General features: G+C 41.9%; 1 protein-coding gene across 3 annotated transcripts in view; it reads left to right on the top strand.

The window, feature by feature from the left end:
* The first annotated feature begins 9,898 nt into the window (after window positions 1-9,898).
* Window positions 9,899-13,292, top strand: part of ABCB4 (ATP binding cassette subfamily B member 4) — a 98,721-nt gene continuing 95,327 nt past the window's right edge. For all 3 annotated transcript variants that reach the window (XM_066353804.1, XM_066353803.1, XM_066353799.1), the window contains exon 1: window positions 9,899-9,998. In XM_066353804.1, the coding sequence (XP_066209901.1) occupies window positions 9,924-9,998 (75 nt within the window). In that variant the 5' untranslated portion in view covers window positions 9,899-9,923. The remainder of the gene's footprint in view (window positions 9,999-13,292) is intronic.

Here is a 13,292-nt window from a genome sequence, read left to right as displayed (position 1 = left end):
TTTCTCCTTAATGGAGTTCTCTGTGCTTCCTGGACATGTGAAATGTTTTCCTGCCTTAATTGGGGGAAGTTTTCCGCTATAATATGTTTGAACAATGTCTCTATTCCTTGTTCTTTCTCTTCTTCTTCAGGAACCCCTATGATGCGGATGTTATTTCTCTTCATGTTGTCACAGAGCTCTCTTAGAGTTTCCTCAGACTTTTTGAGTCTCTTTTCTTTTTTCTGCTCTGCTTCCGTGCCTTTATTTATTGTGTCCTCTAACTCACTGATTTGATTCTTTGCTTCATCCATCCTGCTTTTAATTCCTTCCATTGTATTCTTTATTTCAGATATTGTATTTGTCATTTCTGACTGATTCTTTTTTATTATTTCAATGTCCTTTTTTATATTTGTTATTTCTTTATTTAGGTTTTTGTAATGGCCATCTATGGTTGTTTTAATATCTTTGAGCATCCTAACCATTGTTATTTTAAACTCTGCATCTGGTAATTTGGTTATATCTGATTCACTTAGGTCCTTTTCTGGGGATTTCTCTTGGTTTATTTGTGTTGTATTTCTCTGCCTCTGCATTTTCTCTTCACGGGAGTGGCTGTGATCAAGTGCTCAGGTGCACAAGGGTTGGTGGCCTTGGCCTTTGCCCCGCCCCCATGTGTGATGTTATGCTCGGTCCTGAGGGCACTGGTGAGCACCTTTGCTCAGCTGTGGGTCTCCCTGTTTCCGAGCTTTCACCCTGCCCTTGCAGGAGGATCCCACTCAAGGAACAGCTGCTAGCCTTGGCTCTACCACCGTGCAGGGCTGCATGCCCAAGCTCAGCTCAGTAGCGGAACTCCGCCTCTTCTGGGCTTTTGGTTCCACCCCCGTGGGAGGAACCAGCTACCAAGTCAGATCGCAAGCCTGGGTTGCACTGGCGGGGCAGGGCTGTGCTCCTCTGCCCTTGCTCCGGGGCTGGTCTTCACCCATTCCGGCATTCCCGCCCTTCTCCCGGAGGCTGGATTACTGGCTGCTGGCAGCTGAGCTTGACTGCTTTTGCACGCCCGCTTCCACCCCTGCCAGCAGAACCGTGCTTTTATCTCCCGCTGCCGCCCGCTCACCGGTGCGCCCTCAGCCGCGTGGGTGGGGGCGTTGCAGCTCGGACCCTAAGACTCTCTACTGTAGACCCGAAAACTCCCTCCTTCTATGCGACTCTGCTCTGAATGCCGCGGGGGAGCTTGTTTGGCTGCTCTCCTGCTTCCCTTTGCTGGTATTGCTGTTTCCGGGGGTAATAATCACTTCAGCTTTGGGGAGTGACTCGTCCCAGGGGTTAGGGTGGCTATCTCCCAAAATGTTTCTCCCTATGCCTCCTAGATTACACTCTCTTCCTGTTACTGTGGTCCTCTCCTCTCTCCCCCCGTCCCCAAGAGCCCCAGGTGATAGTTTTTGAAAGAGATGTTCTGCGCGGTCCCTTTAAGAAGGATCCTGGGTCTGAGAAATCAGACTCTCTCACAAACAGTATCCTGACTTGTTTCCAGCTAAATACTGTCCTTACACCTCTTCTGGGCTCTGGGGCTGCAGGCTGGGGCTGTGTTCCTGGGGCTCAGGACCCTTTCCCCTCTGCTAAACTCACTTCCCGCCACGCGAGTCTCTCCCTGCTGCCGTTCGCTCCGAGGAGCTGGGCAGCCCTCTTCACATTTCCGCTTTTCCTACCAGTCTCGGTGTGGCTTCTTCAGTGTTCCTTGGTTGAAGAGTCCTCTTAGTTTAGTCCAAAGTTGGTTTTTCCAGATGATAGTTCATAAAATTAGTTTGTAATCCACTTTGGTTCTGGGAGGTAGATGCTGGTACGTCTGCCTACTCCAGCGCCATCTTGTCTCTCCCATACAGCAATTTCTTAACAGCTGTTACTGCAGTCTCATTTCTAGTAGGAAAAGCTTCTACCTACCTGAAAAGATGTCATTAAAAACCAATAGGTGCTTATATCCCTGTGCTTTATTTCAGTAAAATCTATCTCCTAATGTTCTCCTGGGAAAGCTCCTCTTTCCCTATTTCTTTTTACAACTTCTCTACTTTGCTTAGCATTCACTTGAGTACAGACTAAACACTTGGACACTATGCTTTCTATAATAGATTCTAAGCCTGGCATAGAGTAATTTTTCTTAAATTCTACTAGCTTAGTTTGGCCTGAGTGGCTTAATGTAGCAGGCTGACTATTTCTCTGCCTAGGGCTGCAAGTAATAAAAGTCTTTGGTCTGTCATTTCTAACTACCCCTCCTCATTCTTAGTCATCCCTTTCCTGCTGGCAAAATCTTCTTCTAATTGGTTGTAAAAAGGAGCCTCTGGCAACAAGGGTTCCAGTAAAGTTACTAAAATTTCTAAAGGCCCTACTGATTTTAGGGCTACTTCTTTGGCTTTTTGATCAGCTTCCAAATTTCCTCTTGCCTCTAGTGAGTCTCCTTTCTGGTGCCCTGGGCAATGAATAAGGGCTGTAGTGTCTGGTAACCAAATGGCTTCTATTAAGGCTAAAATTTCTTCTTTGTTTTTATTGTCCTTATCAGCAGACGTCAGAAATCTTTTCTCTTTATAGAATGCTGCATGAACATGAACAGTAGCAAAAGCATACCTAATGTCAGTGTAAATGTTAACCTTCTTTCCCTTGGCCCACGTCAATGCCTAGGTGAGAGCAGTAAGTTCTGCTCCCTGAGTCGAGGTCCCGTGGGGCAAGGCTTGGGCCCAGATGACTTTATCAAGAGTCACTACAGCTGTTCCCACATGTCAAACCCTTTCTAAGACAAAACTGCTACCATCTGTGAATAGCTGTTCTTCTACCCCAGCTAGGGATTTATCAGTGAGGTCTGGCCTTGCAGTTTGAACAGAGTCTAGTACCTCAGAGCAGTCATGCAAGGGGATGCTAGGATCCTCAACAGGCATCAGGCTTAATGGGTTGATGGCTGTAAAGACCAAGAAAAGATCAGAATGTTTAAAATAACAGGATGTAGGCAAGGCACTAACAGAACAGGGAACTTAAGTGTACAGGCAGGTCCTGTCCCTGACCGTTAGGAATGCCATGACCAAGGTTGTTCAAGATACTGACTCACTGACCACACAATAACAGTATATGTGTTTAGGTTGTCAAGATACTGACTCACTGACCACTTGCAGAATTTTGAAAAATTCCATTCCATATTTGGGTTGTTATGCTACATAAGTATGAATTAACCAATAGCTAACTGCCACATTTGCTTCTATGAACTGCTTGCTTGCTGAGCTTATAAAAAGACTTAGCTGTAAGCGCTAGGCGCAATTCCCATTGCAACTCCTTGTGAGTACGGTGTCTCTGGACATCAGGGAATTCACCCCTGCAGGTTAAACTAGCCAATCAAGAAACATCTATACTCCTAAAAGTCTCCAACGTTTGTTCTCGTATCCGATGCATGCTACAATGGCCTGCGTCTCAACAAACTTAATGCAAGGCTAATCGATGAGCAGAGCCTGATACTGTGTGATTCTAGCATTAGACATCCACCTTTCTGGAGTCCCCTTAAGCAAAGTCTCTACTGCATGTGGGGCTGTCAGGAACAGTTCTTGCCCTATGGTCAATTTATTAGCCTCTCTCACTAGTATGGCAGTGGCCGCTATGGCTCTGAGACAGTTTGGCCATCCAGATGCAACAGGGTCTAGCCGCTTGGAGAGGTCAGCAGTAGGCCTGTGCCATGGCCCTAGTGTCTGGGTCAAGACCCCTTTTAAGATTCCTTTGCTTTCATGAATAAAAAGCTGGAAAGGCTTTGTAATGTCGGGCAGGGCCAGGGCAGGAGCCTTAGGGAGGGCATTTTTGAGAGTCTCAAAAACCTCTTGTTCCTTATCTGTCCAAATTATTGTAATTGTTGGGTTCCTGCTGTGCAGGAGTACAAAGGCTTGGCTATCTCTGAAACCTAGGGATCCACAACCTGCAGTATCCAACTTCTCCAAGAAGGGTTGGGATCTGAAAAATAGCTTCTATATGGCTGGAGGATATAGTACGCTTCCCCACCTCAGTGTGGTAACCTAGATAGGTTACATTGGAAGTGCAGAGTTGTGCCTTTTTAGCTGACACTCAGTACCTCAGAGCCTGTTGTGTTTGTAAAAGACCCTCAGTGGCTGTCTGGCAGCTTACCTTTGTTTTTGCAGAAACAAATTTAATGCAAGGTTGATCTGTGTGATAGAAGCAAACCATCTATGTACTATAGAGTGTGCATTCTGGATGCTTCTGGCAGAAGGTGAACAGGTCCTGACGTAATGCCTTGTTAAAGAGGGTTGGTGAATTCTTGAAGTCCTGTGGTAATATGGTCCAGGTTAGTTGTTCCAAGATGCCTGCTTCTGGGTCACTTCACTTGAAGGCAAAGATGGGCTGATTGAAATTATCTTTTAAATCTAAGACTATAAAATTTCCTTTCAGTTTTGGACAATCTTTCCTCTAAGCACACTGATTTCTGCTTAACTCAGGCTTTCTTCCTTTTCAGATTACTGACCTTATTATACTTAACAGTAGTTAATTTAGTGTTATCTAGAACTAATACTGAAAACTATATGCATATTCCTGTCTATATTTAATCATTTAACTACAATAATGCTGGTAAAATGGCAGGCTTAAATTTTACACTAGAAACATCTTTGACAAATATACACAAGCAAACTATAAAGAACAAAACAGATTAAGAAAAAATTCTTTCTATGAAACATCTAGTGAGGAGCCACTGAGCCATTTCACCCGCAGGTGTTGTAAAGTACCAAAGGCTATAGAATTAATATTAATATTTTAAGAGGCTTGGAGAACATTTTATTAATTTGGGTTAAGGTGTGCAGAGAAATTGTGAGAATAGTCTCTGTACTGTGTGATTGGCATAGTCAGGATGGCCCTTGGCATTGTATTGTAAATGCAAGGGGAGGAAAACATGGATTCCCAGACATTCCACCACACCTGTGGGGAAAAGGGTGAATGGATAGCCAGGTGCAGGGAGAGAAAAACCAAAATAAACCTTTTCTTATAGCAATGAGCCACTTGCGGGCATTTGTCCCCACCAAAACTACCTCTCCTATGTAAATGCGTGTGATTAACACGTGTGACTCTGGACAGAGAGATGGCAGATAAACAGTAGATAATATAGGAATGCCTTTAATATGTAAAGGGACATCTTTCTACCATTGTGTTCGCTTGTAAATTTTGTTTTCTCCAAAATGATGTATGGCTTGCAAATTGAACGTGGTCCTATCATGTTAAAGGACATATGACTATAACCAATAGTGGTAAGGGGCTCCTAATTGCAATTTTTGCTTCTGTATTTTCCACTTACAAAACTATAAAAACTAAGTAGAACAAAGGGCCAGCACGCTCTCCCTCAGATTTCTGTTGGAGCTGCCGCCGCTTGGCCAAGCTAGACAATAAAGCTTTGATGTGTAAACTATGGACCTTATTTCTGTCTTTCATATTTTGGGTCCCTCCGAATTTGGCTTAACACTAGTAAAATATATTATTTACATATGCACAATATAAATATATTCACATTCATTTTCATAATTATATATTAATAACAAAAACTTTTCTTCTGCAAAATACAGTACATCCTTTTTAAAAATGGGGGAAAGGAGGGGTTAAAACAATCTGATGTATGATTGAAGTATTCAACCTACTTTCTGTGGATTGGCAGCTGGGATTCCTCCAGGTGGTTTGTAAAACTGGAGGCTGTTTAGAAATGCAAATGACCCGGACTGACCCGGCTGCTAAAATCTTTTGTCTTAATTACTAGGCTCAGCCCTTGAGCCAAATGTTAAGGCTAATCCGGAGAGACCTGAAACATTGAAGACACAAACAAAGTCATCAATTACACATCAAAGCTTTATTGTCTAGCTTGGCCAAGCAGCGGCAACTCCCACAGAGGTCTGAGGGAGAGCGTGCTGGCCCTTTGTTCTACTCTACTTAGTTTTTATAGTTTTGTAAGTGGGAAGTACAGAAGCAAAAATTGTAATTAGGAGCCCTTTACCACTATTGGTTATAGTCATATGTCCTTTAACATGATAGGACCACGTTCAATTTGCAAGCCATACATCATTTTGGAGAAAACAAAATTTACAAATCAACACATTGGTAGAAAGATGTCTCTTTACATATTAAAAGGCTTTCCTATATTATCTAGTGTTCATCTGCCATCTCTCTGTCTAGAGTCACACATGTTAACCACACGCATTTACATAGGAGAGGTAGTTTCTGTGGGGACAAATGCCCGCAAGTGGCTCATTGCTATAAGAAAAGGTTTATTTTGGCTTTTCTCTTCCTGCACCTGGCTAGCCATTCACCCCTTTCCCCACAGGTGTGGTGGAATGTCTGGGGATCCATGTTTTCCTTCCCTTTGCATTTACAATACAATGCCAAGGGCCATCCTGGTTATGCCAATCACACAGTACAGAGACTATTCTCACAATTTCTCTGCACACCTTAATCCAAATTAATAAAATGTTCTCCAAGCCTCTTAAAATATTAATATTAATTATGTAGTTTTTGGTACCTTACAACACCTGCGGGTAAAGTGGCTCAGTGGCTCCTCACCAAGAAGGAGGGTTCGTTGCCCATCATTAATATAGGGTAATTGGTTGGGGTGCCTGGTATTCCCAGTGCCTGAGGGGGAGGTGGCAGGCACCACAGTCGAGTGGGTGAGGAGCCGCTGTACCGCGTGTACCCTGCCAGGCCGAATACTATGGAGGTGGCACAGCTCTTGCTGCCACTTTGACTTCCTGCTTATGCTCTGTTTCAGCCCAGCCACCCCACCCCACCCCACCCCGCAGGCAGGTGTGCATGGATCACAGGGACAATGGCCTGGTGACAGTATTCTAGACTGCCTGTGCTTTCTCTGGGTCAAGTAATTCTTGACTTGGCCAGTCTGCTCTAAAAGTTGGCCACTTTAATTTACAGAGAGTTTTCAACGTACCATTAGACAACTTTTTTATTATAATTATTAGAAAATCTAATTTTTTTCCCAAAGTTGGAAACGGGGAAGCAGTCAGACAGACTCCCGCATACGCCCCAATGGGATCCACCTGGAATGCCCACCAGGGGGCGATGCTCTGCCCGTCTGGGGTGTTGCTTTGCCACAACTAGAGCCATTCTAGCACCTGGGGCAGAGGCCACAGAGCCATCCTCAGCACCCGGGCCAACTTTGCTTCAATGGAACCTTGGCTGCAGGAGGGGAAGAGAGAGACAGAGAGGAAGGAGAGGGGGTGGGGTGGAGAAGCAGATGAGCACTTCTCCTGTGTGTCCTGTCTGGGAATCAAACCTAGGACTCCTGCACGCCAGGCTGATGCTCTACCACTGATCCAAGCGGCCAGGGCAGAAAATCTAATTTTGAAATTCTTAAGCATACACTCAAGAGGAGTTTGACTCTTATTTTGCCCTTCCCCTGTTGTTACAAATAATATTAGCACAAATGAGCTTCCTAAAATCATGAAAGGGATCAAAAATTGAGGTTTGTGCCAGTTTTCTAAAAACAACCCCATTGGGTTGTACTCTGGGAACTAAAGGGCAGAGAGCTCTCAGACAAAGTTTGATGTACAAAGGAAGGGGATGCCCCATGAGGAGCCACAAACTGGAAACTCAAGCACAGGCATGTAAGCTTCTTATTCACACAATATTCACTCAGGGATTTTGGTGTAGAGAGAGAATAAGAAAGCAAAAGCGAAAAATGAGATCTCTCCAGGAGCAAAATCAAACAGGGACCCTTGAAAATAAAGGTCCTCTAGGATAGTTTGTAAAAATAAATGAAAGTGATAGAACAAGCAGAGGATAAACAAGCGAATCCAAACATGTCTCGGGAAGCTCAAGGTGGAACTTAACTTTGTCCCTGCAAATGTCTTCTCGAGAGCACACAAACTCTCCACCAACACCTTGGCCCTGGAGAGCCTATTGTGTGAGTGCAATTGCATCCAATCCTTGATCACAATAGTTATAGACGGCGAGCCACAAACAAATTACAAATTGAGCAAATTGCAAATTTGCTCTACACCCCTCTGTAGGCTTTCCTAATGACACCAAATGGGTGGATAGGCATGCCGATTGTCTGCGGCTGACTCAGCCAGCCCAGAAAAGGCCAGCGGGGCCCTGGAATGTCTCAGGTGGTGCCTCCCCTGCTGGGTTTCCATTCCAGGCAGTCAGACCAAGGAGGCTGGTGGCCTTGCTTGTGTGTGGCAAAGACAAATGAGAGGACATGATCTCACTGGGGCCTCCAAAATGTTATATCTGGACAGGGAGGAAACAAACTCTTTCACTACAAGATTAAATGGTCAAATTAAGGAGTCTTTATTTTTAAGCCGGTGACCGCATGGGGACTATAGATACCCAAATCATGCGGCCCCAAACAAACTCAGCGGTTTGCTTTTAAAGGCAAAAAAAAAAAAAAAAAAAAAGAAGCAGGGTAGGGGGATGGTGAGCACCTAGCCAAAGCAGTTTTACAGAAGTGAAACAGGCTTTCCTAAGTTACAGTTATCTTTGGAACAATCTAGGGAGTGACTGCTCAGAGAAGAATTTTACAAAAAGAAGAAGGATGTGCTTGGTTATCTGACTGACCTTTGACAAAGTCTGTTGAGGCAGCATCTTGCAAAATACTATCCTGAGGGCTTTACTAAGCCCGGATATAGCTGGGAACATTTATGGCCTAACATTATGGTTTTACACAACTCTTTTCATTTACTTATCTGCAAATCTTGCAAAACTCGTTCTATGGTCAGGGTTTTGGTGTTACCGCACTTCAGTATGTGACCTGACTGGGAATCAAACCTGCAACCTTGGTGTATCAGGCTAATACTCTAACCAACTGAGCTGCACATCCAAGGCTGGTTCTCTTGAAGTGATTATTTGGGCTAACATCTGACAAATGAGAAGGAGTTACTCAGAAAGTGGTGAGAATGGGGAAGACAAGCTATAAGGGCAGGAGGGGTAGCATTTCAGGTAGAAGTAACAGGTTGTTCAAAGAGCATTTGAAGTATAGAAAGAAGGAAGTTGTGGTTGGAGCTAGCTGAGCAAGGCAGAGTGGCATGAGACACCTGATAAGGTAAGGAGAAATGCTTGCTTTCATCTTGGATCCCTGCCTGACAAAATGAGTTCAGGAATGTTTTAACCTGAGAACCAGATCCTGAACTATTCAATATGATGACTCCTCTCTCTCTTGCAGCCACCATGCTATAAGAAGCCCAAGACACGTGGGGAGGGTCATGTGACTTGATTCCACTGAGCTCCCAGCTCACAACCAGCAGCAAGGGCCAGCCACATGGGTGAGTATCTCAGACATCAGCCTAATCAAGCCTTCAGATGACTACAGTTCCAGTCAGCACCTGGCTGTACCCTCATTAGATAAGAATTACCCAGCTAAGTCCAGTGAATTGAGGGAACTGTACAGGATCCTAAAAATCACTGCTTTCAGCCAATTGATAACTAGAGTAAGTAATATCCTTTCTTATTTCCAGACCTTATAATGGACTTTCACTTACTGTAACCCTCTTGATCTTCAAAAATATCCCTTTAGACTGCAGTGTCTTGGTGGGCACCTGGTTCACCATTGTACTCCAACACCTCTATCAATTCCTGGCATATGGAAAGTCCTCGATAAAAATATCTGTTAAGTGAAAAAAAAGAGAGAGAGATTTTTGCTCTTAAAAATGATTAAAAGATTTTCACGGAGCACCTTCTGCAACTCTTGTCCTTTGTTCCATTTGGAACATCTGATAGCAAGGTGAAAGAGCTCTGCCCTTGGATTCTGGAAAAATCAGAATATCAAACAGAAAAGCAGGAATGAACACAGATATGTGCAAGAGGCAAAGATACATGATGAAATATTGTCACCTGGATTCTTTCAAAAGAGTCAGTTTGAGTCATAATAAAAACTGACCTTTGAATTGGAACGTGAACATTTTCACTTTCTCCACTGGGCGATTATGTTTGAACGTAACTTACTGACTGTTGCTTGGCGCATAGAGAAGCACCTAGGTTCTCCAGTCAGAAAATCCCAGGTACTCTTTTGGCTTCAGTTTTGTTAATGTGTATGATACTCTGGGCAAGTTATTTATTTTCTTTAAGCCTTTATTTCTTCATTTGCAATTCAGGGATTTCAGTAGCTACATCTTTGGATTACTTGAATACTAAATATATATATATATATATATTAGATTTTTATGTATTTATTCATTTTTTAGAGAGAGCGAGAGAGAAGGGGGGAGGAGCAGGAAGCATAAACTTTTATATGTGCCTTGACCAGGCAAGCCCAGGGTTTCAAACCAGCAACCTCAGTAGTCCAGGTCGATGCTTTATCTACCGCACCACCCACAGGTCAGGCTTGAGTACTAAATATTATAATAAAGTTTTTATCATGCTTCTCGATACACAGAATATAAGCAAAAATATATATTGATTCCTTTCACTTTGTATTTTTCTTGCTCTTCTGGTCTACCAATTCTCTTGCATAAAAAGGAAGTTTTATTTTGTGTTTATTCATTTAGCAGTAATCTTGTCCCTGCTGGACTGGGTACTGGAAACATGATGATAAGACAAGAAGCTCACAGTTTAGGGGACAAGAAATACCTTTAGTAATATATATTTGGAACCATGATGCAAGACTTCTTGAGGAGCCAATAAGAGAGCTGCCACTTCTGAGAGTAGTTTGAGGGTTAAAAAATCTCCCTGGAGAACTGAGTATCTACTTATCAGATGGGCAGTAGAAAAAGGATAGCAAAGTGGAGAGCAGTATAGAAAGTCTGGAAGGCTAGAATCCAGTGTTTTGGCATGGTCAGCGTTTCAGGTGTTGGGTATGGGAAGGACTGAGTGCTAGGCACCACAGGGATGAATTTGGAAGGGCAAGTAGAATCTGAGCCTGAAAGGCCTGATGTACCAGGACAGATTTATTTTTATTCTTATAGTGGTTTATTTGAAATAGTGAGAGTATTGAGATATCCCTTACTTCAGAATGTCCACATTCCTAAAACTGTATGTATGGTGAGATAATTATAAAATAAACCACATTTAAATTTTTAAACTTTCATTATTAAGATAAAAACATAATCCTTTTACAACCACCATAAGTAAAGGAATAAAAGAACAGTTTAGAAACCTACCTTGCAACTCTTAAGCATGTGGACAATGAACAAGAGAGTTTTAGTGGTAGAGCATTTCAACTGCAAGACACAGGTGCAATGTACTAAAATCATAGGCAGAAACTCACACTATTCATTGGGGATGAGTGGAAAAGTCAAGGTGAAGGAAGGAGATTACTATTTTTTTATTTAAAAAAAAGAAGAATAAACAGTGTTATCAAGATTATAATTCTCATATTTTGTTGTATAATGAAATCAGTTTGCAGCTGAGGCCTTCTTATTCTACCAGAATTTGAGTATGACAATATTTTATTTCCAAAAGAGTTTGTTGTCCCTCTTTAATTCTCTCTTAGGCAAGATATGTCTATCAGGGTGGGCAATGGCCTCACTATTCCCATGCTTTAGAGTTTAAATAGATTATTCACACAGGATATATCCATGGATTTCCTACACTGCTTCAGAAAGTGCTGATTCCAACCAAGCTAATGGCTGAGACTGCCTAAATTATTTGAAACATCCTATGGCCACAATATTCTACCTCCCTAGACAAAAAATGGTGTAAAATTTTTAGCATCTGGAACATGTGAATACAGACAAAACCTAAAGAGAAATATGTCAAAATGGCAATGGTTGGGTTAAAGTGAAAAGAAAGCTATAGATTTCCTCTGTGAGAACAAATACTTAAAAGGGTGTTTGAGAGTATTGAAAGCTAAATAAACATATGAAAATATGCTTAAATTTACTAATTATCAGAGAAATGCAAATTAAGATCACAGTGAGATACCACCACCTCACACCATCAAGAATAACTGTCATAAATGAATCAGAAAACATCAAGTGTTGGTAAAGATGTGGAGAAAAGGGAGTTCTTGTGCATTGCAGGTGGTATTGCAATTTGGTACAGCCACCACAGAAAACAGTAAGGAGATTCCTAAAAATATTAAAAATAGAACTATCTTATGACCTAGCAATTCCACTTCTATGTACTGTACTTACACAAAGATATACAAAGCACTAATTCAAAAAGATATGTGTCCTTACATTTACTGCAGCCTTATTTATATAATTCCATTATTGATATGGAAACATTCTAAGTGGCCATCAATAGACAATTATGATAAAGATAAAGAGTGGTACATATATACACTGGAATACTACTCAGCCTTAAAAGAAGAATGAAATCTTACCATTTGTGACAACAAGGATGGACCTAGAGAATATCATGTTAAGTGAAATAAATTGGACAGAGAAAGACAAATACTATATGATTTTACTTATACATGAAATATTAAAAAATAAACAAACAAACAGAAACAGACTCATAGATACAGAGAACAAAATGATGGTTGCCTGATGGGAAGGGGTTTGGGGAACTGGGTGAAAAAGGTGAAAGGATTGAGAAGTAAAAATAGGCTACAAAATAGTCACGGAGATGTCAAGTACAGCATACAGAACAGAGACAATAATATTGTAATAACTATGTATGGTGCCAGATGGGTACTACACTTATAGGGGAGATCACTTTGTAAATTATATAAGTCTAACCACTATGTTATACACCTGAAACTAATACAATATTGAATGTCAACTGTAACTGAAAAAAAATTAAAGAAAAAAATTACAACATAGGGAATATAGTCAATAATATTGTAATAAAAAAAGTGTTGAAGGCTGACTACAAAATACCGGATGTTCCACAAAAGTTAGCATCATGAATCTGTCTTTGCATAGAGACAGAGAGAGAGTCAGAGAGAGGGATAGGGACAGACAGACAAGAACAGAGAGAGATGAGAAGCATCAATCATTAGTTTTTCGTTGCGATACCTTAGTTGTTCATTGATTGCTTTCTCATATGTGCCTTGATCGTGGGCCTTCAGCAGACCATGTAACCCCTTGCTCGAGCCAGCGACCTTGGGTCCAAGCTGGTGAGCTTTGTTCAAACCAGATGAGCCGGTGCTCAAGCTGGTGACCTTGGGGTCTCGAACCTGGGTCCTCCGCATTCCAGTCCGACGCTCTATCCATTGCGCCACCACCTGGTCAGGCACATATGCTTTCATTTTGAAAGCAATTTTTTTTGTAAAGCTAAATTTTTTATTATGGGTTATTATTGGCTATTAATAGATAATATTAAGTTGCAATATATTTTATTTTATTTTTAGAGAGTGTAAGAGGGAGACAAGAGACAGGAAGGGAGAGAAATGAGGAGTATCAACTCAC

This window comes from Saccopteryx leptura, chromosome 12 (assembly GCF_036850995.1).
Source record: "Saccopteryx leptura isolate mSacLep1 chromosome 12, mSacLep1_pri_phased_curated, whole genome shotgun sequence".
Classification (NCBI taxonomy): domain Eukaryota; kingdom Metazoa; phylum Chordata; class Mammalia; order Chiroptera; family Emballonuridae; genus Saccopteryx; species Saccopteryx leptura.
The sequence above is the reverse complement of the archived record's forward strand: the minus strand, read 5'-3'. Positions and strand labels throughout refer to the sequence as shown.